This window comes from Penicillium atrosanguineum (genome assembly GCF_028827265.1).
Source record: "Penicillium atrosanguineum strain IBT 20685 chromosome Unknown utg000002l_segment0_segment0, whole genome shotgun sequence".
Lineage (NCBI taxonomy): Eukaryota > Fungi > Ascomycota > Eurotiomycetes > Eurotiales > Aspergillaceae > Penicillium > Penicillium atrosanguineum.
The window spans coordinates 4,033,226-4,057,132 of NW_026623134.1; the positions used below are offsets into that span (position 1 = coordinate 4,033,226).

General features: G+C 51.7%; 10 protein-coding genes across 10 annotated transcripts; 5 read left to right on the forward strand and 5 right to left on the reverse strand.

The window, feature by feature from the left end:
* Window positions 1–470: 470 nt before the first annotated feature.
* N7443_003283 (putative oxalate decarboxylase) lies at window positions 471–2,190 on the forward strand (the record flags this gene model as incomplete). The annotated part of the gene is made up of 7 exons (XM_056883339.1): window positions 471–759; window positions 808–897; window positions 958–973; window positions 1,021–1,192; window positions 1,249–1,316; window positions 1,374–1,999; window positions 2,054–2,190. The coding sequence occupies 7 exons, from the start codon at window positions 471–473 to the stop codon at window positions 2,188–2,190; spliced, it is 1,398 nt and encodes a 465-aa protein (XP_056745180.1).
* Window positions 2,191–2,622: 432 nt separating this feature from the next.
* Window positions 2,623–3,186, reverse strand: N7443_003284 (uncharacterized protein; the record flags this gene model as incomplete). Its single annotated transcript, XM_056883340.1, has 1 exon — window positions 2,623–3,186. The coding sequence occupies one exon, from the start codon at window positions 3,184–3,186 to the stop codon at window positions 2,623–2,625; it is 564 nt and encodes a 187-aa protein (XP_056745181.1).
* Window positions 3,187–3,700: 514 nt separating this feature from the next.
* Window positions 3,701–4,210, reverse strand: N7443_003285 (hydrophobin family protein; the record flags this gene model as incomplete). The annotated part of the gene is made up of 3 exons (XM_056883341.1): window positions 3,701–3,742; window positions 3,797–3,861; window positions 3,916–4,210. 3 exons carry the CDS (start codon window positions 4,208–4,210, stop codon window positions 3,701–3,703), a joined length of 402 nt encoding a protein of 133 aa, XP_056745182.1.
* Window positions 4,211–5,614: 1,404 nt separating this feature from the next.
* On the forward strand, window positions 5,615–7,491 carry N7443_003286 (eukaryotic translation initiation factor 3 subunit D; the record flags this gene model as incomplete). The annotated part of the gene is made up of 2 exons (XM_056883342.1): window positions 5,615–5,822; window positions 5,927–7,491. The coding sequence occupies 2 exons, from the start codon at window positions 5,615–5,617 to the stop codon at window positions 7,489–7,491; spliced, it is 1,773 nt and encodes a 590-aa protein (XP_056745183.1).
* Window positions 7,492–7,912: 421 nt separating this feature from the next.
* Window positions 7,913–9,400, forward strand: N7443_003287 (uncharacterized protein; the record flags this gene model as incomplete). The annotated part of the gene is made up of 1 exon (XM_056883343.1): window positions 7,913–9,400. One exon carries the CDS (start codon window positions 7,913–7,915, stop codon window positions 9,398–9,400), a length of 1,488 nt encoding a protein of 495 aa, XP_056745184.1.
* Window positions 9,401–10,557: 1,157 nt separating this feature from the next.
* On the reverse strand, window positions 10,558–12,110 carry flbB (the record flags this gene model as incomplete). Its single annotated transcript, XM_056883344.1, has 5 exons — window positions 10,558–11,020; window positions 11,072–11,611; window positions 11,666–11,753; window positions 11,809–11,895; window positions 12,065–12,110. The coding sequence occupies 5 exons, from the start codon at window positions 12,108–12,110 to the stop codon at window positions 10,558–10,560; spliced, it is 1,224 nt and encodes a 407-aa protein (XP_056745185.1).
* A 598-nt stretch (window positions 12,111–12,708) lies between these two features.
* N7443_003289 (uncharacterized protein) lies at window positions 12,709–13,599 on the forward strand (the record flags this gene model as incomplete). Its single annotated transcript, XM_056883345.1, has 1 exon — window positions 12,709–13,599. One exon carries the CDS (start codon window positions 12,709–12,711, stop codon window positions 13,597–13,599), a length of 891 nt encoding a protein of 296 aa, XP_056745186.1.
* Window positions 13,600–14,258: 659 nt separating this feature from the next.
* On the reverse strand, window positions 14,259–17,055 carry N7443_003290 (putative arsenite resistance protein Ars2; the record flags this gene model as incomplete). The annotated part of the gene is made up of 3 exons (XM_056883346.1): window positions 14,259–14,840; window positions 14,896–16,889; window positions 16,956–17,055. The coding sequence occupies 3 exons, from the start codon at window positions 17,053–17,055 to the stop codon at window positions 14,259–14,261; spliced, it is 2,676 nt and encodes an 891-aa protein (XP_056745187.1).
* Window positions 17,056–19,074: 2,019 nt separating this feature from the next.
* On the forward strand, window positions 19,075–19,863 carry N7443_003291 (uncharacterized protein; the record flags this gene model as incomplete). The annotated part of the gene is made up of 1 exon (XM_056883347.1): window positions 19,075–19,863. The coding sequence occupies one exon, from the start codon at window positions 19,075–19,077 to the stop codon at window positions 19,861–19,863; it is 789 nt and encodes a 262-aa protein (XP_056745188.1).
* Window positions 19,864–20,986: 1,123 nt separating this feature from the next.
* hapB (CCAAT-binding transcription factor subunit HAPB) lies at window positions 20,987–22,045 on the reverse strand (the record flags this gene model as incomplete). Its single annotated transcript, XM_056883348.1, has 1 exon — window positions 20,987–22,045. One exon carries the CDS (start codon window positions 22,043–22,045, stop codon window positions 20,987–20,989), a length of 1,059 nt encoding a protein of 352 aa, XP_056745189.1.
* Between the last annotated feature and the right edge of the window lie 1,862 nt (window positions 22,046–23,907).

Sequence of the window (23,907 nt, forward strand, 5' to 3'; positions counted from 1 at the left end):
TAATCGGCCGTAGCACTGCGGTCAAGGCGTTGTGTTTGACCCCAAATTTTGTAATGATCTCGAGTGGGGAACAAGTGCATGGTCTAATCTTCCCATGTCTAACTAATCACATCATCCGGGAACATGCTCCTGTCCCCTCGGCCTCGGGCCTTCCTTGCTGTAGGTCCGGCGAGTAGGAGGACCTGTCGAGTTGCAGAGTCTAGCAGCCCTATATCCACATGCTCCCCTAGTGAGGCCCTAGTGAGGGGAACAAATATCCATCCGCACTGATGCGATCTCCTTGTAGTATGCCGGGTGAGGGGAAGATTCTATGTCAGAATCTGGATGTTTTTCATTGGTGGCAGTCCATGGCCTAGGACATCTATAAGAAGGCACGGCTGCAACGTTTGGAAACTTTCGGAGTTCAGCTCAGGCTTTGGAAAGGATTCAATTAGTCAGGTTCTTCTTTGTTTTTCACTCAATTTACCAAAATGAAGCTCGAGGCATTATCCCAAGCTCTGTGCTTGCTCCCTGCCCTTCTTCCTCTTATCGAGGCTGCGCCCACTCGCAGGGACAGCAATCCTCCACTGAGAGGAAGTGAGGCTTTGGTTGGATACTCGTCTACTGAAAATATTGCCACCGGGTCGAAGCCAGACGTCAAATACAGCTTATTGCCAGGGCAGAAAGAAACCCCCGACATTGGGGCTTACCTCGACTTTGAGAAAGTCGACAACCCTCAGCCAATCCGAGGCTCCACTGGTGGTGACGATCCAGGTCCTCGTATGTTCCCGAGAACATTTCCTTGGAGAATTCTACTCATTGATGCAGGAAACTATTACTATGACCGAATTAACAGTGACAAGCTCGCCCCTCCCGGCACTGATAATGGGCAGACTATCAATGCACAGTGGCCTTTTGGTATGTTCAATATCCAGAATAATAGATCAAAAGATCAATAGATAATAATTGTCTGGACAGGATTGAGTCATAATAGGTACATCTTCCGCTCCTCTTCTGCTATCAAAGCCTAACCCTTCCAAGACTTGGAATTGACAGTGCTGGCTGGGCTCGCCAGGAAAATACCGTTGTGATGCCAGATGCCACCCAGATGGCTGGTGTTGACATGCGACTTGAGCCTGCTGCGTACCGCGAACTTCACTGGCACGTTGCGGCTGAATGGTCTCTTGTCTTGAACGGATCATGCAGAATTCAGGTATATTCAGATTCACTTGCTCTGGATGTTGAATTTATGCTCATCAACATTGCCAGGCTGTGAATGAGAACGGCGAAACTTTTGTTGATGATGTTTCAGCGGGAGACGTTTGGTTCTTTCCACCGTAAGTAAACTCCTTATTATTCAGAGTGTGCCTCTATAAGAAACTAATACACATCAGTGGTATCCCCCATTCTATTCAAGCATTGGATGAGGGTGTTGAGTTCCTTTTAGTCTTCGACCAGGGTGATTTCAACGAGGACAACACTTTCCTCGCCACGGAGGTCTTCCTCCACACTCCGAAAGAAGTCCTAGCCAAGGATCTAGGAACCACTGTGGCAGCATTTGACGATATCCCCGATGACGAGCTCTATATATTTGCCGGCACAGCCGCCCCAAAGGATATCGAGAAGCAGAACGTGACTACAGCTTCGGGAGTCATCCCCCGCACGGAGAGCTACTCCTATCATTTCTCTGAGCAGGACGCGCACGAAGTCGCCGGTGGATCCGTCAAGATTGTCGACCCGCTGACATTCCCTGTTGCCAACAACTTCTCTGCAGCCATCGTCACCGTGCACCCCGGTGGGATGCGTGAGATTCACTGGCACCCTACTAGTGACGAGTGGACTTTCTTCATCCAGGGACAGGGCCGTGCAACTTTGTTCACTGCTCCAAATGCTGCGACTACCTTCGACTACCGTGCTGGCGACATTGCTTATTTCCCCCAGTCTAATAGCCACTACATTGAGAACACCGGTGATGAGGATTTGATGTTTGTCGAAGTACTCCAGGCCAGCCAGTTTACTGGTAAGTCGATCTTCAACTCTACTTCTCAAGTTCACCTAACTGATCGTCTCCTAGACATGGCCCTCGGACAATGGATCGCGTCTACGCCTCGCCAGATCGTGAAGGACACATTGAAGCTGAGTGATAGTACCCTCGCTTCCCTCAAAACGGAGAAGCAATATGTTGTCGCCGGTTCCAATACTACCGCCTAGTGTCGGGATATTTATTTCTCGATAATAATCACGTGTTTCCATTCGCTTAGCACATACATATTCAATGTACTGAACACTTAGCATGGATCCCATGCACCTAGAACAACCCAATACTAATCAACCATTCGCTCACATAGGCCAGGAAGGAGAATTTGGAGTAATTAAAAAAATATCAGAACAAGGCTCGTGCTGCGCGCACGTATTCTCATTCATTTTCTCGCTCATGTATCAATCAGATATATGAAAGTTCTCATCACACCTTATAAGGTGGTGGTAAATCTTCCGAATTACCCGAGTCCTCGCTATCTAAGCTGTAATCTGAGTTGATATAGCGAGGACTATGTTCATCGGGGAGAACCAGAGGCTTGGAATCCAGCTCGGGGACAACAGGAATAGAGGGAGCAGGAAAAGTCGCAATTTGCTGAGAAGCCGTCAGTGCCACTTCAACATGTACATCAATTCAAATGAAACACTAACCTCTGCCTCTGGACTATCTTTCCTGATCATAATGGGCTCTTTATTCTTAATCTTACCAACAAGCTGGCCCTTCTTCCAAACACCGTACTTAAGAATCATCCCGTTGAACTCCGACCGCGAGATAGCGCATTCTTCAACATCACAATCCGTCAACGCGGATCTCTCCACTCGACCATTCGAAATAGTTGACCCAGTCACTGTACTGCGCTTTAATGCGCTCGCGTCGCGTACCGTTGAGGCCTTAACTGTACTGCGGTGCACGGAGCTCCGGTCGCGGATGATACTATCGGCAAAATCGCTACGACTGAGCGAGAAGGCATCATGGAAATGTGATTTCCGCCCTGCTGATCGATTTGCAGAGTCGACTTGCGCTAGCATGCAGTCTTCGAAGCTGCAGCGATTTGCTGACGTTGTGGTGATGGCACAGTTGCGCAGGCTGCAGCGGGTTAGGGTGTTGCCGTCGCTGAGTGTTGTGGCTCCGGGCTCAGCCTGGAGCATTTGAAGGTTCGATTTTACCATAATTGCAGTGCAGTGTAACAGATCCTGCTGGGCTCGGGGGATTTCAGCGACTATAAAGACGTCCCATTTGGGGGCTAGAAGAAGTGGGGCGGTGTCAATAGGAGCTCATTGGGAACTCTGCTGCCTGGGTATCGCCGTCAGCACCGGGCGCCTGAACACCACTGATGACCACAACGCTATAGTGCTTGTGGAATGGTCATTTACGCCCATTTGAACGACAGATGGGAAGAGCATACTTGGTCTGTGGTTGGGTCTCTACGAAGCAACGCTTTTAAAGTCGTGTCTTAGCAGGCCTAGTCATCTTATAACTATATTTAGGAGTCCCAATGAGTATTACTGTATAGGTAGGTAGGAACCATAAATTCTAATATTTGAAAGTGATCATTAAAGATTCTGGACAAAATAACGTAAGGGAACATGCTCCCCGAAGAATATACTGGACATCCACATACACATCAAAGTGTCTACATACTAGTGCCATATACATATACCAATTGACATCACAAAACCTCTATTATTTCTTCAAGGCCGAGCAGCCGAGAGCAACGGTACCACTCTAAAACGTCAGTTACGATGCTCGATTTTCTGTTATTCTAATGAATAGACATACCAGAAGGTTAGCCTCGGTACAGCACTGAGGAGCAGAGGAGCAAGAGCTGCCCTCGTAGGGGTCGCCTATAATAAGATCTTAGTATGTGCTTCGAGAGATTATCAAACAAGGTAACTTACATAGGAGACCAACGGAGCCAACAATGTTGGCAGCGTTAATGCCAAGGTCCTCGAGGATGGGGTCCAAGATGTGATCGAGAGGAGTGGTGAGAGAACCGCAACAGAGCAGCGATCCAATACAGTCGGAGGTCTCGGACTCATTCTCAACCTTGTTGCCCTTCAAAGTGGCTGCAGCCGTAGTCACCTTGGACTCGGTGCTGTTGTCGCGTGAGGCAAGAGATCCTTTCTCGGGGAGGGCGGACACCAAGCCAACACTGACAAGAGAGAGGACGGACATCATGAAGAAACGCATCATGGCGGTGTCGAAAAGAAAATTGAAGTAGATGAATTATGTCTTTGTTCTGGTTGAAAGAGGATTGAGTTGCAACGATCCTCGATTTACTTGATTCTTCTGCCCTTATGTAGATTTCTTGACAATGCGTCATGGGACAATTGGGGTTTTCCCAACAACTCATAGAGACCTCATTTCATACCCCTTATCAGCCAGTTCGGAAGCGCGACTTTTCCGATGGGCTGTAGAAATAGCGTTACCTAACAAGACATCCTTGTGAGGGACGGTGTGATCTGCAAAACTCTAGATAGGGCCACCGGCCCTTCAGCTAGACAACATTTGAGATTAGTGGACCAAGGAAAATTTGATGGAGAATGTAGGACCAGGAGTGCTGAATGCTAGAGTCCGTTCCATAGATTGCGTCCGGCACGATCGGCCGAGGCTGTACGCAGCTTCTAAGCGAACCACTTGGCGGTCGATCACTGATGGTCCAAGCTTGATTTTCCAGAAAAATACAAGTCTATGATCTCAGAATTCTCCAGAATCATGTCTGGGGCCAATAGTCCCGGCGATCTTTTGGATCTTTCTATGCTCCTGGATTCGGGAAGGTCCTTATCAGTGGACCATTATCCAGTCGAATCGCCATTAGCTTGCCAAGAGGACGATCCACCAGGAACAAGAATGTCTGAGTTGGATCTATCGACTCATATCAGGTTGCTGTGTGGTAATGCATACATAGGAAGAAACCTACACTGTCAACCTCGGGTGTTTATGCATCTACCAATTTGTCATACGTGCATGCAACATCACAGAGTTGGAGCCAACGTCGACCCAAAATTTTATTGCCGTGACAAGTCTGTCGAAGGTGATTGCCCAATCGATTTTCTTCATCGCTTGAGCCCGCAGTAGTGGTAAATTTCGGTCCAGGAACTAGTGAGTTTTTTGGGTCGATTTTCTGGCCGATGTTCACATTGTCTTTAAAATTCCGATCGTCTTGCGTACTGTCGTCATAACTTGATTCGTCATAATCTGATAGGCCTGATAAGTGCTTCCGGGGAGGGTGAGTGCTTTACGCGAGAGAACTGAAAGGGTAACTATCAGGCTACCAGACTCTTGAAGACCGAAAATTGAGCTCTTGCCCTTCGTGACCCTGGGACAGTTCCGGACATCCGACCCGGCATTATCCGAGTTTCCTAAGAGAAGATAATGACGTTCATAACACAGAACAAAGCAAATATTTCATCATATATCGAAAGGAAGACCTTGAAAGTGACGAGGTATAAGATGGACTGCGCCATTGATGGATCACGTGATACAGAGTGTGGCTTGGGCGGTGAACACCAGCCACAGCCTCGCGACACAAAAAACTCCCGCCGATAATCCACACCCCACGCCAACACTCTCCCGGTGCCCATTCACAACTCCAAAATGGCTCCGATTTCTGTCGCCGATCTGGTGGCTGCCCTCCCGGCTGAGGACTCTTGGGGTCCCGCCACCGGAGCTGATAACATGCTCAACGGCGTCCCCTACGCTCCCTTCTCTAAGGGCGACAAGTTGGGCCGCATGGCCGACTGGACTACCGAATCCAAGAACGGTGACCGCCAGGGTCGCCAGCAGTACAACCGCAACTTCCGTGGTAAGTCTTAAATCTATAACTTTTGCGTGTTATTTCTTTGTGCCCAGAGGTTGGAGGGGCGATCAATATTAGGACCCGCATTGACTCTTTTTTTCCATCTACAGACCAGCAGGTTTACGGTGCCGGTACCTCCAGCCTGTTCACTGTCGCTGCTGCCGAAGACGAGTCCTCTTTCTCCGTTGTCGACAACACCCGTACCTCCGTCAAGCGTGGCTTCGGTCGTGGTGGTGGCACGATTTTCCGTGGCCGTGGTGGCCAGCGTGGTGGTCCCAACCAGCGTGGTGGTGCTCGCGGTGGCTTCCAGCGTGCTGGTGGTGGCCGTGGCAATGATCGCTACTTTGATAACCGTGGTGGTCGTGGTGGTGGTGGCCGCGGTGGTGGCCGCCGTTTCGGATGGAAGGACTGGGACAAGCCCCAGCGCACCCGTGAGCCTTCTATCAACATCCGCCCTGAGTGGCAGATGCTTGAGGAGGTTGACTTCACCCGCCTGTCTAAGCTAAACCTCGACACCCCCGATGGTGAGGACCTCGAAACTTACGGTTTCCTGCACTACTACGACCGCTCCTACGACCGCGCGCCCGTCAAGGGTAACGAGCGCCGTCTCCAGAGCCTCGAGCGCGCCGCCTACAACGTCACCACCTCCCAGGATCCCATTATCCACGAGTTGGCCGAGAAGAACGAGGCCACCATCTTCGCTACTGCCGACATCCTCTCCATGCTTATGTGCGCTACCCGCAGTGTCTACTCTTGGGACATTGTCATTGTCCACCAGGGCGACAAGATCTTCCTCGACAAGCGTGCCGGTGCCTCTATTGACCTCGTTACCGTCAACGAGAACGCCTACGACGCCCCTCTCGAGGTTTCTGAGGCTACTGGCAAGCTTGACCAGATTAACACCCCCAGCGCTCTGGCCATGGAAGCCACCTTCATCAACCACAACTTTGCTCTGCAGACCATGACCGAGTCCGACCAGGCCAAGGTCTCCTTCGCTCAGCCCAACCCCTTCTACAACGAGGCCGAGGAGACCGAGCCCCTCGCCTCCAAGGGATACAAGTACCGCCGCTTCGACCTCTCCCTCGAGCGCGACGAAGAGCCCCTCAAGCTGATCGTCCGTACCGAGGTCGACGCCATCATGAAGCACCCCACCGGTGGCCCCGACCAGCAGTTGGTCATCAAGGCCCTGAACGAGTTCGACAGCAAGGCCCCGGGCTCCGGTGGTGCTCTCGACTGGCGCACCAAGCTCGTCTCCCAGCGTGGTGCCGTCCTCGCCACCGAGATGAAGAACAACTCCAGCAAGCTCGCCCGCTGGACCACCCAGGCCATCCTTGCCCAGGCCGACGGCATGAAGCTCGGCTTCGTGTCTCGTGCCAACCCCCGCTCCGCTGCCGGCCACGTCGTTCTCGGTGTTGCGGGTTACAAGCCTAAGGAGTTCGCTACCCAGATGAACTTGAACCTTGGCAACGGCTGGGGTATCGTCCGCACCGTTGTCGACCGCATCCGTACCCTCGATTCTGAGGAGCCTGCTGATGCCGTTAAGAAGTACGTTCTCATCAAGGACCCCAACAAGTCTGTCCTGCGTCTGTACCGCGTGCCCGCTACCACCTTTGAGGAGGATGATGAGGCCGAGATTGAGGAACAGGAGGAGAAGTCTGAGGAGTCTGATGAGTAGATATCCATGGATTATATGCTTTTCGTCTGTTAGATTCTTGTGTCTTTTTTTTTTCCTTTGGCTGTGCATATGCGCAAAAGTTTGATAAGAGTGACGATCTCGTTATGACTTTTACGGTTTCCCTCGTAGTTGGCCTATGACCAAAGTACCTTTCATCTGGCCTGTATCACACCCCGGGTCGTGGACCCTGAGTGGAAACCATGATATCCCGGAGTTTTACCCGTCACCTAATTTACATGCTAGAACCGGTTCCCTCATAAGAGGTACACTTCGTTACGCGCTAGGCTGCGTCTAGTATTGCTTGGCCCTATTTCATTTAGCCTAGTTGCTAAATGGGCGGTCGGAAATTACCGAAATGGTTTTCGTCCTCCTTTTTATCACTTAACCTGGCATTGCATTTCCCAGCCTGGTGTTTGCTCCCATGGCCCACTACTTTTCCGCTCTGTACCATGCGGTCTTCGGAAATCCGGACTCGATCCTCGAGATACCGGACAAGTGCGCCTCAATGGAGATGCTTCCTGTGGAGCTCTTGACCGAGATCTGCAGCTACCTGAAACAACCAGAATGGATCGCCCTGAGGCTCACTTCAAAGGCTCTGTACTCCAACACGCTAGAGTCTTTCGCCAACCATAATTTAAAGAGCATTTGCATCCTCCTTACAAGCAATAGTCTCCGACAACTGACAGACCTCGCTGCGAATGATACGCTCCGAACACGAGTCCAAGAGCTATGGGTGATTCCAATCTTGTTCGGTGGTTGTTATGAAATGGACTATGAGGAGTTTGTCATCTCGCCGTATGGAGCGTCTTCCCGGGTCGAATACGCCTGGGAAACCGGTGAACTTGAAGCTCACTATAAAGGATACAAGGCAACAGTAGCCGACCATCTGGAGTTGCTTCAGTCCGATACTCTTAGTACCATTCTAGATGCCTGCGTCGCGCGTTTCGAGAGCCTGTCTTCCATTGGACTGCGGTGGTATCCCACAAACCGCCTCCTTCATCCGGATAGGGACTTCCCGTGCTTAGGTTTACGCGAGCTACTGGATCAATTGGATTGTCGTTCCTTGTGTCGAGAGCCCCTCAGCCGTTTCAAAAACACGACAATTGCTCACCGGGGAACTCCTGTCTTCTGTACTCTTCTTAATGCAGTGATCTCTTCAAAGCGGAAGCTTAAGAAGCTACATACATGTGACGTGCATCACTATGGCATACTCTCGAATAACATTACTCTATTTCCTCCGCCACGGTTCAGAGCCATCCTGCCGCTAACACAAGGACTGGAACATCTTCATCTTTGCATCTGCAGGCCTAGCGATCAGGATGAGCCGGAGTTCAGCGATCTCCTCGATATCCTCGTCACAGCAGCTCCCACTCTGAAGACATTGACATTCTCACAATGGGCAGATCGCACCAGTCTCAGCCCTTCATACTTCTCCAATCTTGCAGAGTCTATCAACTTCACTCAACTCACCGACCTCCATCTCACGTATATCGAAATCACACAAGATACACTCAAAACATTCCTCCGTACCACCACGCCAACACTCAGGAAACTAAGTCTATCGTCCATAAACCTAACCGACCATCTGGTACCGCCAGCGGCCCGTCATTCCTTCAGTGGATTTTCACGACCCACAAGGAAAGCCAAAATGGCCCGTCTCTGGCACAGTATTTGGGCCTTCATCCGAGACGAGCTAATCCTAGAATACCTCTCGATGAAAGACCTCACGTGTCAGCGGTGTCACGTGGAGATCTATGACAATTCCAGTCAAATAAAAAGTTATTCGGCAGTTTTCGATTCTCAGAATACGCGTGTATCCTTGCAAGAGTGGGTTGAGGGGTTGACGGCGATAGGCACATCTTGTCTGCATGAAGCGCCTGGAACTATTTGTAAGTTGTATTTACTTTAATTTTTTTTATTTCATTCTCCATCATCTGGGCTGCCTCTTAATCTGGATTTTGCTTAAGGCTATAACCTATATCTAAGGTCAGCCCATAGTTGTCATTATCGGGGGCGCACTACGTCTGGGCCTAGGTCTGGGCCTAGGTCTGGGCCTTATCTGGGCACGAGGTCACGCACCCGTCGGGGCTTGTGATTAGTTATTAGTATCTTTTGGTATCTTATGTGGCTTGGTGGTTGTGGGCGGTTGTTGTACTTTCATACTTCTGGATATCTATTATCCGTACATGTACAGTCGAGCAAGGATATAGCTAGGAAAGGCTGGAGATTTTCCAGCAGTGGAAGGTTGTTCTCGTGGTCTTTTACAAAATTTCTGGAATTTGCTAAACGTCTATATTAACCAATTTTTGCTCCTCTTCAGTATATCATTTAAGTACCTCCAGGTATCTTGAAAATCATCTGGGAAGACACGGCATAGTCTTATAGTCCACATGCGCGGAGCTTGGATGGACAGAGATTTCCCCAGCTGTACAAATGACAGTTGTCAGCTTGTTGTGTACTTGACATGGTGGCCCTTTCCCTGTATGTAGGTTGCCTCGGAGATGCTACTTGTACAAGCCCTAGAGAAGAGTAATGTGCCCGCATGTGTATATGCGCGGGGAGTAGTATGATCAACTGCCTATAGCCATCCGTCGGCAAGGTGTATTAATGAATAATTCTGGAGACGGGGAAATGACAAAGAAACAAGACTCAAATCAATTGGTTAATAGACACAAAATGCCAAATATATCACAGTAATAGAATATTTCTATGGAAAGGCCGCCCTCTTGATGGAAGGCCAAGAAACTTTGAACTTCGAAAGAGATAAAGAAAAAAAGAAAAGAAAAAAGGAAGCAAATGACAAAAAGATCAACTCCGGGCCCACGCTCAGCCAGGGCCATTTGCTGTATATACATCTCCGATTAAGAGATGAAGGTGAGGAAAAAGGGGGAAGCTCAAAGAATAGAAAGGGAAGGAAGAAGAAGTGCCAATGTTGAAGAAAAGAAGGCAAAGAAAAGAAAAAAGAACAAACATATGCAAGGAGCCAGATAGCTCGAAGCCAGACCGGAGCGACACCGGGTCACTCCCCAGACCGTTTTCATTGGAAGTCGTAATCATTCACGCGGCTCACGCGTACATGGAGTCGTCGCGGATGCGCGAGACACCCGCGTCAACCTTAGTCCCGACGACGCTGCTCAGACAATCCATAAGCTCAAAGTCTTCGACGACGGCACCGAAGCCGTAGCAGCGAACTTTGGTGTTGAGAGTTTCGATGATAATCTTGACATCGTCGCGGCTGAGGGTTGTGTAAAGCTCGTGGTTCTTGAGGCATTGCAAGGCCATGATTGGTGTGATTTGGCCGTCTGTTACGAGCTGGCGACTTAGGTTGAGGAGCGTGCTTAGGTCGGCGAGGGGGAGGTCATAGGTCTTATGGGGATATGTTTGCTCCGGCGTTGTGTGTTTGATGTAGCTGGGTGGTGGGCATGTCGCCATCAATGCATGGCCTGAGAAAGGCATGTCTTCGTCGTCGGCTTCAGTTACTGAGCGACGGCAGAGATAGTCTGTATGTTCACGGCATGGTCCTTCCAATCTGTATAGATGATTAGCTGATGTGAGGCTCCGAGATAAGGTGATGACGTACGTGAGGATAAAGTCAACCTGGAGCTGAGGGTCGGTCTCAAAAACGCCGCGCATGGCAGACACTGGTGAGCCGCCTGCTTGGCATGCTGAGCGATCGAGGGATCCGATGTGGTCGGTCACGCTGGAGTGGTAGACCTGCGGCGCGAATCCGACGGGTGGCGTCACCTCGGGACGGTCGATAGCGGTCATCTTAGGACTCATGCCCGTTGAAATGGACGTGCCGGGTGTAGTGTTCTGCTGGCTTGCAGATTTGGCGAAGCCGGCAGTCTGCGATCCGGTGCTACTGGCAGTCATTGGGCTGGTTTGGTACCCAACGGGACGCTCCGACCGGCGTTTCTCCAGCTCCTCTCCGTATTGGATTCCATGGGCGACCAGAATTTCCTTGAGGATTTCATTCTCATCGTGGGCCGACTGTAGAATTTCCTTTTGTTTCTGAATTGTGACGTTCGCATCGGAGATCTCATGGGTGTAGGCTTCCCGTAACCGCGACACCTCCGTCTCGAGGGATCGCATGTACTGTTCTTTTCGCTCACGATGGGTCCTGCAGATGAGGGGTCAGTCGGCGATTCGTTCCGAGGCGATTGCGGTTGATTACCTCTGGGCCTGCCGGTTCAGTTCTTGCCGGCGAGTCAGGGCGGGCTTGCTGTCGGGCTTGGGGCCTCGACGCTTCGGGGTTTGGCCATCTGGAGGTGGAAGATTTAGAGGGGGAATCGCATATCGTATGTTAGGTCAACGCACCTCGAGTCGTGGTCTTCTTGGGTTGAGCCCCGAAGATCTTGAAGAATTCCGTACCGAAAACTCCCCCTTTTGAAGTTGGAGATTGTTCTAGAATGGATCGCACCGGGCCTCCCGTGCAGCGGGACGCGCCGGCGCAAGCATGTCAGCCATGAGGAACGAGGATGACAACGTGAAGTGTAGAGTTTCGGGATATAGGGGATGCCGGAGCATTCTGCAAGGCGCACTGCGCTGCGAAGTTCGAGATCGAGAGACGTACCGGGCAGATGTTGCATCTGGTCCATAGGATAAACACCGCCAGCCATGATGGAGCATGTAACGGTTTACACACTAAGCAGTAAGATCGAACTGGGCGTAACCGTTGAGAAAGGAAGAAGATGTGATGGATCGTGGATCGCGGGTGGACGGGAATACTTCTTGGCACGGGCGCAACTGGGGTAAGTAATTAATCCAGGAATTAGTTACGAGGAACTAAGGAATAAAGAATTAAACAATTAAACAATCAAACAATCAAACAATCAAACAATCAAACGATGAAACAATCAAAACACTTCCAACAATTAAGAAACTAAACTAATTCCCCGACCACTTTCTTCTAATCGCAAAATGCAGCACGCGAATCCACGTACGAGGACGTTCCCATGTCAGCTACACTGGAACCACTTCCCTTCCCTTCCCTTCCCTTCCCTTTGTATCATTCCCCGACTTCCTACTTTCTTCATCACGGATCAACTCGTGGGCTCCCTACTCAATCCCCTGTACTCCGAACTCCGAACTCCACCCTCCAATCATGTCCTGATGCGCCGAGCCAGGAATCACTAGTCGACCCTCACCACACTGTGACAAATACTACTGTACTCGGCCTAATTCCAGCTAGATCAAAGCTATTCCTATCGTGGCTCAATGGACATCCTCGTCCATGTCTCCGCCCCCAGCAGCATCAGCGACGATGCGCGATACCGAGTTCAGGCTGCCGCCATCCGGGCCATGATGCAGCCCACAGCTGGATCTGAAGGTCAAGCGCAAGTCCAAGTTGAATCAGTTGCGGCCGTCCCCTGCCTACCTGCAGACCCTTTTGCGCCCGAGCCCGAGACTCAGGCGATCGCAGCCGAGGCCCCGACCCAGATCGGAAATTCAATTTCGAGTCTCGACCATTCCCTCGATAGCATCATCAGCGTCATTCCCGATTCGCAGCCCACCCAGGCACCACTGCAAAGGGAAGATCCGGAGCCACTAGATCCTCTTCTCCCGCCTCCGTCCAAGCGCCGTCGTTCCGAAGTACTACAATGTACTTCTGTCACCCCTGCCCCTGCTCCTGCCCTTCCTCGCTTATCCCCGAGTCCAAGTCCATGTCCAAGTTCTATCCCGCCCCCAATCTCCACGGGCTCACACTCAGACTACACCTTGTTCACTCAACTACCCGTAGAAATCCGGCCCCCTCCACCCCCAATCTCCACATCCCCCTTCACCACTCACATCACACCCACTCTATGCATGCTCGTCGACCGACTCAATCCAGCCCGTATCTATAAACCCATCCGCCAAGTCCGGGTTCTCGATACCCTGGAGCGCGGGTACTGGGTCGTGCAGATCCCTATCCGTCCGGACCCGCCTGCAGGCACTATCGGGGCTAGAGGGGAGTCTTGCTGGAATGGGGAATTGTTCGCGAGGTTTTGGGGATTTTTGAGCGTTTTTATTGGACAGGAGGGGGAGGGCCGGTTGGGGGGTTTGGTGTATTCTGGAAAGGGTCGAAGATCAGGGATTAGGATTAGGACTAGAGGAGGGTCGGGATGAGGTAGTGGTTAGGCTTAAGGTTTATGCTTGGGGGGAGGTTGCTATGCATATCTATTTGCTCTTGTTTTTGGCGAGTGAGAGGAGGGTGAAGGGGATGGGCGCGAGGTGGTTGGATCCGAGGGAAGAGGTGGTTATTGAGATGCCATGATTGTCTACGGGTCTTGGGCTTTGATGAGGTTGCATCTGTAGCGCTGGTTGCATGGGTTGGAGTTTAGTGTGTTTTTGGAGAGGAACTTTTGGAGATCACGCGATATACCAGGTCCGGAATTTGATTTCTTTTACACATCCATAGATGTACACGATCCTCAAACGTGCCATAGACCTCGCGATGTCTTGTGGCATCTTATACGTTGACCGTACAACACGTCAATTATGGATAATAATGTCATTCATTTTCCAACGACGGTCGATGAAGATATTGTACATGCTAGGTGCAGATAAGATCTGGAAGAGAGCGACTCGAGGGCAATAAGCATCACTCGAGAGACAAGACATGTTCACCCTCAAGAAAATCCACAAAATAAAAGAATATGACACCAATATGAAGAGAGAAACAGGGCGCAACAAATCCGATCCATCCTTGCCGTTGCGCCACCCACGCCGATTGAGAACAGTGCTGGAAATTCAATGGCAGACGATAAACTCAAATGCAATGCGAACTAGTAATTCAGCTCGCCGCTGGCAGAACCAGTGACTGCGTCGAGGTCTTCGTAACTTTTCAGGCTGCGGCCCTGCACAGCTTCACGTGGGGGCATTGCCTGTGCACCACCGCCGGCATCCATCGCGTCGGGGAAGGGTTTCGGCACAGCCATGTTGGCGGCCGGGTGTCCAGGCGGAATCGCCATGCCAGGCGGAGGCAGGCGGCCACCGGCGCCGTACATGTTGGCCCCGCGAACAGGGCTGAGTCGGCCGCCGCCGTTGAAGCGGTGACGGTCGTACGGACCAGACCGGTTGTTGTGTCGGTGCCCACCGCGGCGCATGGCTCCTGGCTGGTGCAGACGACCGTCGCCCATGCCGTTGCTGCCCCAAGGGCCTGGGGCACCTGGAAGGCCAGGCATTCCAGGGCCAGGGAACCCGGGCATGGCACCAGGGTATGATGGCATGTTCGAGAGGCTGAATCCACGCGGGGTACCACCTTGGCCTTGACCACCAGCAATGGGGAAGTGACCATTGCTGTTGGCATCGGACCGCGACGGGGCAATGCGAGCAGGGTCCAGAACATAGGTATTCACAAGCTCGAGCTGTAAGACGATGTTAGTTTCTGATGGTTCGAGAAAAAAGTAGAAGGAAACTTACATCACGCTGGATACTTGCCAACCACTCCGCGTGGCGTTTCTCGATGTGTTTACGCCAGAAGGTGTCTGCCTTGAAGAGCTTTGCGCACTCGGGCACCTTGCAGCGATATCGTGAATCATCCTCCTGCTTCACGTACTTGGCCAGCTCGTCCTCCAAGGCCTGCTCCACAGGCTTGCCGCCCAATTTGCACAAGTCAACATTCTCAGGCTCCAGAATTTGAAGCAACTTGTCCTCGAAGGTCTTTACCCAATTAAAGGCTCGCTGCAACTGTTGTTCGGACTTGGAGAGCCGTTGTGGGCGCTTCTCCTGGACAGGGGATCCCCGTTCCTCTCCATCCTCGCTAGGCTCCTTTTGCTTGCATGGGAACGCCTCACCCAAAGCGCTGGCCCTAGCGACCTCCTTAGCCTGGTTGGAAAGACCAGAGCGGGGACGACGAAGATGGCCACCCGGGCACTTACGGCCAAGCTCGTGGATTGAATCACATTCAAAGACGCAGAAGAAGCAGAAGTTGTAGACTCGGCGGAGGTACTCCACCATCAAGTCGAGCTTCTTCTTATTCGCGAGAAGTTCCTCGTCATCCACTTCATCTTCTTCTGGTGCTTCTTTCTCCTCGCCTTCCTCCATCTCGCCTTCATCAACGTCCGCTTCATCGTAGTCATTCTTCTGCTTCTTGGCACTGACAGGGCCAGTCACAGGAGGTTGCAGCCAACCTTTTCCGCGCAAATCCTCAATCCGTTCCTCAATTTTAGAGACGCCATCTGCTTCACCCATCTCGTTGTCCAGTTTGGAAACCAGGCGTCTAGCCAGCTCGAGATCACGTTCAATTCTCTCTGGAGAGGAGAACAAGTCCCAGAGAGCCTTCTTGCGTGGTTGTGAAGGGGGCACATGAACACCCACATGGCAGACGAAGTCGCCATGCACAGCATCGTGGATGGTCTTGTCATTGACAGCTTCAAGGGCTCTCTCGGCTGTGTTGACAGCCGTGCCATTGTGGTGGTTGTCCGTGTCCTGGCCTTCCTCTTCGCGGCCGTCTCCCCGGTCGACGGGATTATCTGTCTCTGTTGAAGGATGCAGCATGATCCAACCCATACGGTGGAACTTCTTGGTGGGGTTGGGATCGCTCAAACTGAGCCACTTGAAACCACCGTCGCTCTCTCCAAGGTGCTCCTTGCAAAACTCCTCAATTTTCTCTCGGCTCACATTAGGTGCCAAGGTCTTGATCAATAAAGCAGGCTGCGATAAGGCATCATCGCGGAGCTCTCCGCCACGGACAGGAAGTAAGTCGAGAACGCTAAGAGTCTCGGCGACTGCGGTAGTCTCGCCTTCTTCTTTCTCGACAATACCGCCGGCTCCGTCACTCTCGCTCTTGTAAATTCCTTCAAGGGTGAAATCATCGAACAATCCTCCGTTCAGGTCACGATCCCATTGTTCATAGGCGCCTCGGCGGAAGTTCATAATACGAGTGCGCAAAGGGTCGCGCACTTCCGCAATGTAGCGCTCTTTAAACCACTCTTCGTTCCGGTGCTGCTGCACGAATTGGCGCGACAATTTGATCTGGAGGTCCACCTTGTATGTGTCGTAGGCAGCCTGGATCTGTGCTCTCTGTCGCTCCTTGTCTTCACGCGCTTCACGCTCTCCCTTGATACGGTCTGACCGGCCCCGGCCGTGCTTGACACGCTCCTTCTCCTCGTGAACTTGCTGTTCACTTCTCCACCATTCACCAAACCAAGTGAAGCCGACCTGGAATTCAAGACTGAGAGGATTCGGAAGCTGATTCATCTGCATATGGCGCTGTCCACTGTCCTGACCGGGGACATAGCGGTCAATATTGGCGACGGTCGGCGATGGGGCACGTCGACGGTCCTCACGCTCCCGAGCAGCATGATCGCGAGAGTTGTTGTAAAAATCTTCTCGCGGGCGGCGGTCTGAGGGTTCGTAGCGATCGATCATGGGAGAGCGGGAACGGCCGCGGCCGCGACGGCGATCCTGGGAAGCTGGCATCCAGTTAGCAATGATGCTCTCTTGTGGGGCATCTCTTTTGGGTCGAATAGGTAGCATACCCGGTGAGCGACGTCTGTAGTTTTCCCCAGGATTTCTGCCTGAGATTGATTCTCCGTCCCGCTTGGGGCCGGGGTATTCGTCCCCCGCGTATGAGTCCATGGTGATCCGGCACTTCCGATATTCGTCAAGTCACAGCAGTGCTGCTAAAATATCTGCGGCGAGGGTCTCAAGGTGTAAACTTGTGAGTTCAAGTAAAGTGTGGGCGATGCTCTCAAGCACGTTATCGCAGATCGCGCTGGAAGCTAAGAGTTCGGCATCGTCAATATAGGATCATGAAGCTTTGCAGAGCGAGACAGCGATAGATGAGGTGGAGGCAAGTCACAGAAAACAGAAGAGATGAGGTGATTGGGGGTGAAAAGAAGGACAGAAGAAGCGGCGATCGAGCCCGTGGCCCCGGGGCTTTGGCGCACCCTCATTGCCGCGGGTACGCGGCAAGTGGTGCGGAGAAAGAGAGGTATGAATAGACTAGCCAAGGCTAGCATCACGCAAGAGATTCAAGAAGAGCCTGGATTCCATGACACCGCAAAGGGACATCGTCACGGGCTCGGAGGATAGAAAAGAAGATGAAGCCGGGCAGACCGCATGGAATGTCCAGATAGGGGTGAGCTGATAGCGAGAACGGGGAACAGAGGAAGCAGGAAAGGCAGAGGCAATAAAGATCAAGAAGAAAAAAGGGTCAGCCACCTACAAGAAACCCTTCAGGATGGCGATTGGAATCGATACCAGGAGCAGCTCAACCCGGCGCGAATGAAGGCGAACGTGAGACGAGGCGATGCTGGAGAGAGCTGGAGACACGCTAGCCTAATTAGGTTAGCCAGTGCCTGCTTCACTCCCGGTCACGGGACCTTCTCGGAGCTGAACCCAGGACACTGCTAGATGGGGAAATAGTACACTAAGTCTTTCGGGAAAGCCCTAGACCTTGCTCAGGACTAAATAGTTAAGTTGGAATTTTGATGATGGAAACCCGGGGACAGGAAAAGGGGAGGAAGAGTGCCGATGTGGAGTTTTGAGTCAAAAGTGCCCGCCAACTAGACTGTATGAAACTGTCTTAAGCAATGACAAATATCACCGGCAACAAGGCCTAGTCCGGTCTGGAAATTGCTCTGAGTCCGCTCGGAGGCAGATAATTCCTTAGCGCATGGCTACCCGCATGAGATGCCCGGTATCTCCTCTCATGATGCGTTAGCTAGGCGCCTGCAAACCGATGTTCAATAGTGTAGTTTCCAAATGGAATTTCACAGAAATATCAAGGAATATTTTATTCCGAACAGAACATGATGAGAGATTTTGACTAAACATCTTTGCCATTGATGTGGTGCGCCTTAGGTGCGGCGAAAGCAAATCTCATGCATAGGAAGCTTTGTCCAAATCACGTAACGAAAGTAGCCGATAGCCAAAATAAATATTTACTAGCATAACTCAACATGTCTGGAGCTCTGGAGGGGTCTTTGCGTAGCTTAAAGGGCTTGTCGAAGCAGATGTGGATTTCGACTAGCGTGTACCTAGTTCCCCGACACATCCTTCCTTTGCTATCAATGTGAAATGATCAATGATCTCTATACTTGTTCTTATCAACTGTATCTAGTTCAAATGTGAGAAACAACTATCAAAATTCACTCAATAAACCCTCAAAATTGCAGACGCTTCAAGCTTAAACTTTGTATAGGTCAACTGTACAAGTCAACTGTTCATGTATGCAAGATCTATGGATGCCTTGTAGCCACTTTAACTCATATTATACAGTCTTTGGGTTGATTAGCTCCCCAGAGTCTAGAACGCTATAAAAGTGGGAGTGTTTGGAAAATCTGTAGTGATACGTGATGGCCTCGGCCTGGGAAAGCCCCGCGGGAGTAATTGCCAACTTTATTCTAGCAACATGGTCAAGATTACAAGATCATGGTCAACAAGGACAATAATATCCAATTTGTCTTCTAAATTTTCTAAATTTTCTTTTATACCCAGATGATACCGTGACAACCTCCAAGCACCATGTGTAATCAGCCCCCAACTAACAACAAAGCAACTAAGCAACTCACATAGATCCAGAATCCCCGCAGAGCCGTTGGCCCGTGCGATAACCGCACAACACCACCTTATCCTTCACCTCTCAACCCTCCAATGTCCGACCTCCTCAGCTCGCGCTGGGCGCCCAGCGCGAGCGAATCTTACAGTCACCACTCCCAGAACCATACACCCCGCCGCCCACGCTCCGAAAACCGCATCCGCTCCAATCCCTCCCCAACCCGCCGCAATGACAACAATAAACGAACACCAACCCCAACCATAACCCCAAACCCAAACACCCTCCTACCCCCCTCCGAAGAACTAAACCGCTTCATGAAAATCGTCGCACGCCTCCGCTGGAAACTTCCGTTTCTAGCAGAAGGCTACCGCCTCGCAACCCTAGACGCTGGCATGGCCTCAGAATCCCAATCCGAAATCATGTTCAAGATCGATTTTCACGAATACTACGCACTCCTCGAGCGCGCAATCGTTCATCTCCTAGGCGTTTTCAATATAACCGTTTCATCTCGCGCGCGGGGTTTCGCATCCGGATCCGTACACCGATACCATGCAAACGTGCTGCATGCCCTTGAGCAGGAGACCTCGCCGCTGACGCCGATTCTGGGGTCTGGGAGGGTTTATTTGTTATTGAGGAAGGCGAAGGAGTTGAGGAATAGGTGGAAGACGGCGGATATGACGGTCGAAGAGAGGGAGAATGATCCTTGGGAGAGGAAAGAAGTGGTGCCGTTGAAGGAGTTTGATTTTGAGGACATTCTTTCAGGGATTTTTGGGGGTTTGGAGGAGGCTTATGTTAGGGCGCGGGAGCATGTTGAGCTTTGCAGGAGGCCTGGGGAGGGGGGGAGGGGAGGAGGATGGGGAGGAGGATTGGAGGTTTATGGTTGAGGGGATGGATTGGGAGGCTGTCTAGGATGAGTAGATAGGGGTTTTGTTTGGTTTGTTTTTGCATGGATGGAGTTTGGGTTTGAGTGTATAGATGGGAATCGTCTGCGGCTGGTTTCGTGGTCATAGCTTGTTGCATTTTGAGATTCATGATACTATCATTGCATTGTTTTGCGGGGTGCTTGTTCGCGTAGGTTTATAGATATGGGTTAGGACTTGGCGGCCTCGATGGGCTGGCTACCTACAAGAGTCGAGGCGACCTCGCTGTCTGGAAAACCATGCTCAGCGAGCTAATGCAAGTCCAAGTACAAAAGACAATTTTACGTCGGTCACTAACAATCAACAACCATGGTATAACATCTCATTCCTGGTATAGGCAGTGACAAATTGAATTCATATCCATAAATCTCGAAAAACAACCCGTCTTTCCCAACCCAACCAAAGTGATAAGTGATCCATGATCCATGATCCATGATCCGTGATCTGTTTTTCCAGTGATGGAGACCGTCTCTAATTCCCAACCCCGGAACCCATAAACGCACAAACAAGACACCAGAAAGAACACTATAAACCATAACCATTGAGAGGGGAATAACCATAACGAAAGCGTGGCAGGGGGAGGGGGCATTGTAAAAACAGACGCAAAGCCGAATGCCTCGGCGCTGTACTGTCGATATCGATATACACAAAATGATGCAGGCCTTGCGGACTGGTCTGGCTTTGGCGGGTCTGGACGTGGTCTCTTGGCTCGACCCATGGATTGAACATACGATACCGTGGGGTAACGTAGGACATGAGGAGTAGAGGGCCATTTTCAGATCGGCCAGAACCGAACCAGAGGGTAAATACTTCGAAACTCGAAATCCGAAGTGAATCAGAGAAAAACATATCGTCCCAGCATAAGCTATAAACAGGCATCAGGGGTAAAGGTAAAGGGTTGAGAGTCAAGCAGACAATATAAGAAGGTAAAGGGGGATCCGTACACATCGCTCGCTAGAGAAAAGAAAAAAAAGGTCCAAAGAAGCATCCATCCATAAGGCCGTGACGAAAAAAAAGAGAAATAGAACATAGGGAAAAAACAACACCAACTTGGAGTCATGCTCTAATGGTGGAAGGGCCGACAAGTTCAACCATCCTCGTCAGAAGGCTCGGCGGATTCTTGCTCGCTGCCGTCGGCACTCGCGCTAGTCTTAGTCTTCTTTGAGTTGAGGTGGTCGTCGTTGACCTCGCTAGACTTGCGCTTCTGGCCGGAGCCGTTCTCGATCTTGCTGATGTCACCGATATCCTCGCCGTCGGCAGCCTTCTTGTCCATCGCGGCGACTTCGTCGGCGGTCAGGAAGCGACCTCCTGGGCCACGAGGTCGTCGCATGGCGTGGTTGTGTCGCGATTCGTGCAGGTATGGCTTGCGGCCCTTGGAAGTCAGACGCAGTTGCTCCTCGAGTTTCTGTCGCGCAACCCGACGCTTGAGGATTCGGTGGAATTGTTTGGCGTTGACGTAGAGAGGGGATTCCTCCTGGTTGGTGCTGGCCACCATTTCCGGGGAAGCGTGGTTAGGCTGGACTGGCGCAGCGGCCATGGGAGCAGCGATGGTGGGTCGGCCGACATGGCTCATCACGGGCTGAGCACTCTGCACACTGGGGCTTCCAACATGGCTCATGCGGCGTTGGCCAGGCATCTGGACCTGTGAGCCCATAGGGGGCATCTGCCCGGGCATTTGAGGCGGGGACCTAGGATTACGATCTTGCTTCATCTGCACACCGGCCATGCGCGGCGAACCTCGCGATCCCTGGGCCATCTGACCAGCCATGGAATCTTGGTGGAGCGGGTAGAACTGACCCGATGCGGCAGCGGTGGCCATCGCGGCTGCCTGGGTTGGAGAGATTCCGTAGCCCTGGGGCATGGCAACGGGGCCACCGTAACCCTGGGGGAAATTCATCTGCTGGTGAACGGCTCCAGGCGCATTCTGTGATTGCTGGTAGTGCTGTTGCGACGCGACGATCGGGGAGGCTTGGTGACCGGGATGTGTCTGTTGCATGGGGGGCTGGGCGTTATTGGGTGAGGCCATAGACCCGACAGGAGCACCAGGGTTCGGGGGGCCACCTTGGTAAGGACCGGGGATATGTGAATGTGAAGGGGCGTGAGGATGTTGGCCATGAGGCTGTTGATACTGGGGAGGGAACTCCATGATGGATGCTTGCGACGGGACAGTTCCGTCACACAGCGACGCGGTAATGTGATGGAATGATCAAACCCAAGCCAATCAGCGATAAGCGCAGTGGATTGGAGCGAGTCGCAAGTGAGAGAGAAGATCGAGGTGGACTGCCGAGATAATGTTTGGCAGAGAAATCGATATCAGGTGCAGATAGGCAACCTTGGTGGGGCGATGATTCGATAGACTGTGATCATAGCGTCAGCAAAGCGCAGGACGTTGCGGTCACTGGGTTTCGGGTGGGGTGACTGGTGACTTGTATGGGGCGTGAATGGGACTCGGCGCATACCTTAAATCACTGCAGGGCCAGGATGGATTCGCGTTGAAGATTCGACCTGTGAAAGGGATCTTGAACGCCCCGGAGGGTTTGGCTCTTTTGTGCAAATCGGTCTATGCCCCTCGGGTGTAACGTGGTTGGGCTGTGATGCAGCAGGACCGGGATCACCGCACGACTAGAGATGCGATGCGTTGGCAATAAGCCAGGGCGTTGATGATGATGATGAAGCCACCCCCGATAAGTCTACTTGGGGGACTATTTCAGGCACAGGCAACAGAGGTTTATGCTCTGGTTGCCGGACTAGCGGGACTTTGCGCCTCAAATGTCAGAGTGCGCCTTGTCGGAGTCCACGAATCAGGACTGTGAGGCGTTAGTATATCATTCTGGAAGATCCGTCACAATGCGCTGGCCGTAGAGGGGCTAATCGCATAGAGGGGGACCCTTTGGATACCCAAGTGGGTTAGGCCGGGCGAGGCGGGGAGAGAGCGCGCAATGTATGCGTTGGCAGGTTGGGGTTGAGGGAAATGCAACTGCAAAGACATACCTTGTCAATCGCCTGGTTCTGCAGAAGCAGGACGGAATTTCCGATATGAGGCGAAAGCGAATCAGGGTTCGCGAACGTCTATATGTCATGGGTTAGAGATGCAACTACCCAGTAATGATGTCAAGGACGCGTGCAGGGCTGGAACACCAAACAGGAGCAGGAGCAGAAACGGAAACGGAAACAGCAACACAGGGTCGCGCGCGCATAAAACAGAGACCAGAGCCAATAACCATCAAGTTAGGCCGAGGATGAAACACAGCGCAGCCGCTTTGCATACCCTAGGGACAGTGGACAGTGGGCAGTGGGACGATGAATGAGTGGTCCAAAGCGCGTTGTTTTGCCACGGGTGGGCACTAAAAGCGCGCGCGCAACGTGGGATTGGAGGCGGGAGGGGGAGGAAGAATCGCGGTTACCGTAGAAGGAATGGGATAGGATCAAAGCCCGTGGATAAAAGGCTAGCTTCCAATCCTATGACAGAACAAGGGATCAAAGCAAGATGACTGGAGAGGGGAAGAGGGGAAGGCCGAGAGGAGTTCTGTGCGGCGACTCCAGTGGTCCAGTAGTCCCAGTGGTAGTGGTCCGGGCAGACCCGAGATCAAACGCGTTGTTTACACGGGGAAAGGAATGTAGGCAGAGGTAAGATGGTAGGGTAGATATAGATGAAGCGTAGATCCCATCACCATAGTAAAAAGCAGAGATAAAAGCAGAAATAAAAGCAGAAATAAAAGCAGAATCCAAGCAGAGACAAGATGTATAGCAGTTCATACCTTTGTATAATGGCTAGATAGATCACGAAGATGATTGGGGCCAGGACCAGAGCAGTGGGCGAATAAGCGGTTTTAAAGAAGTAAGGGAGCCAGTTCTGTGCGATGGTTGGAGGGCAGATGAGCTGGAGTGGCGGGCAACCAACGAGAATGGGCAGAGGGGAGAGAGAAAAGGCGAAAGGGGGAGATGGGGCATTTTGTACCGCTTCCAGCTGAATGACTGGCCGACGCGTTGCCGCCCGTCGTATCACGG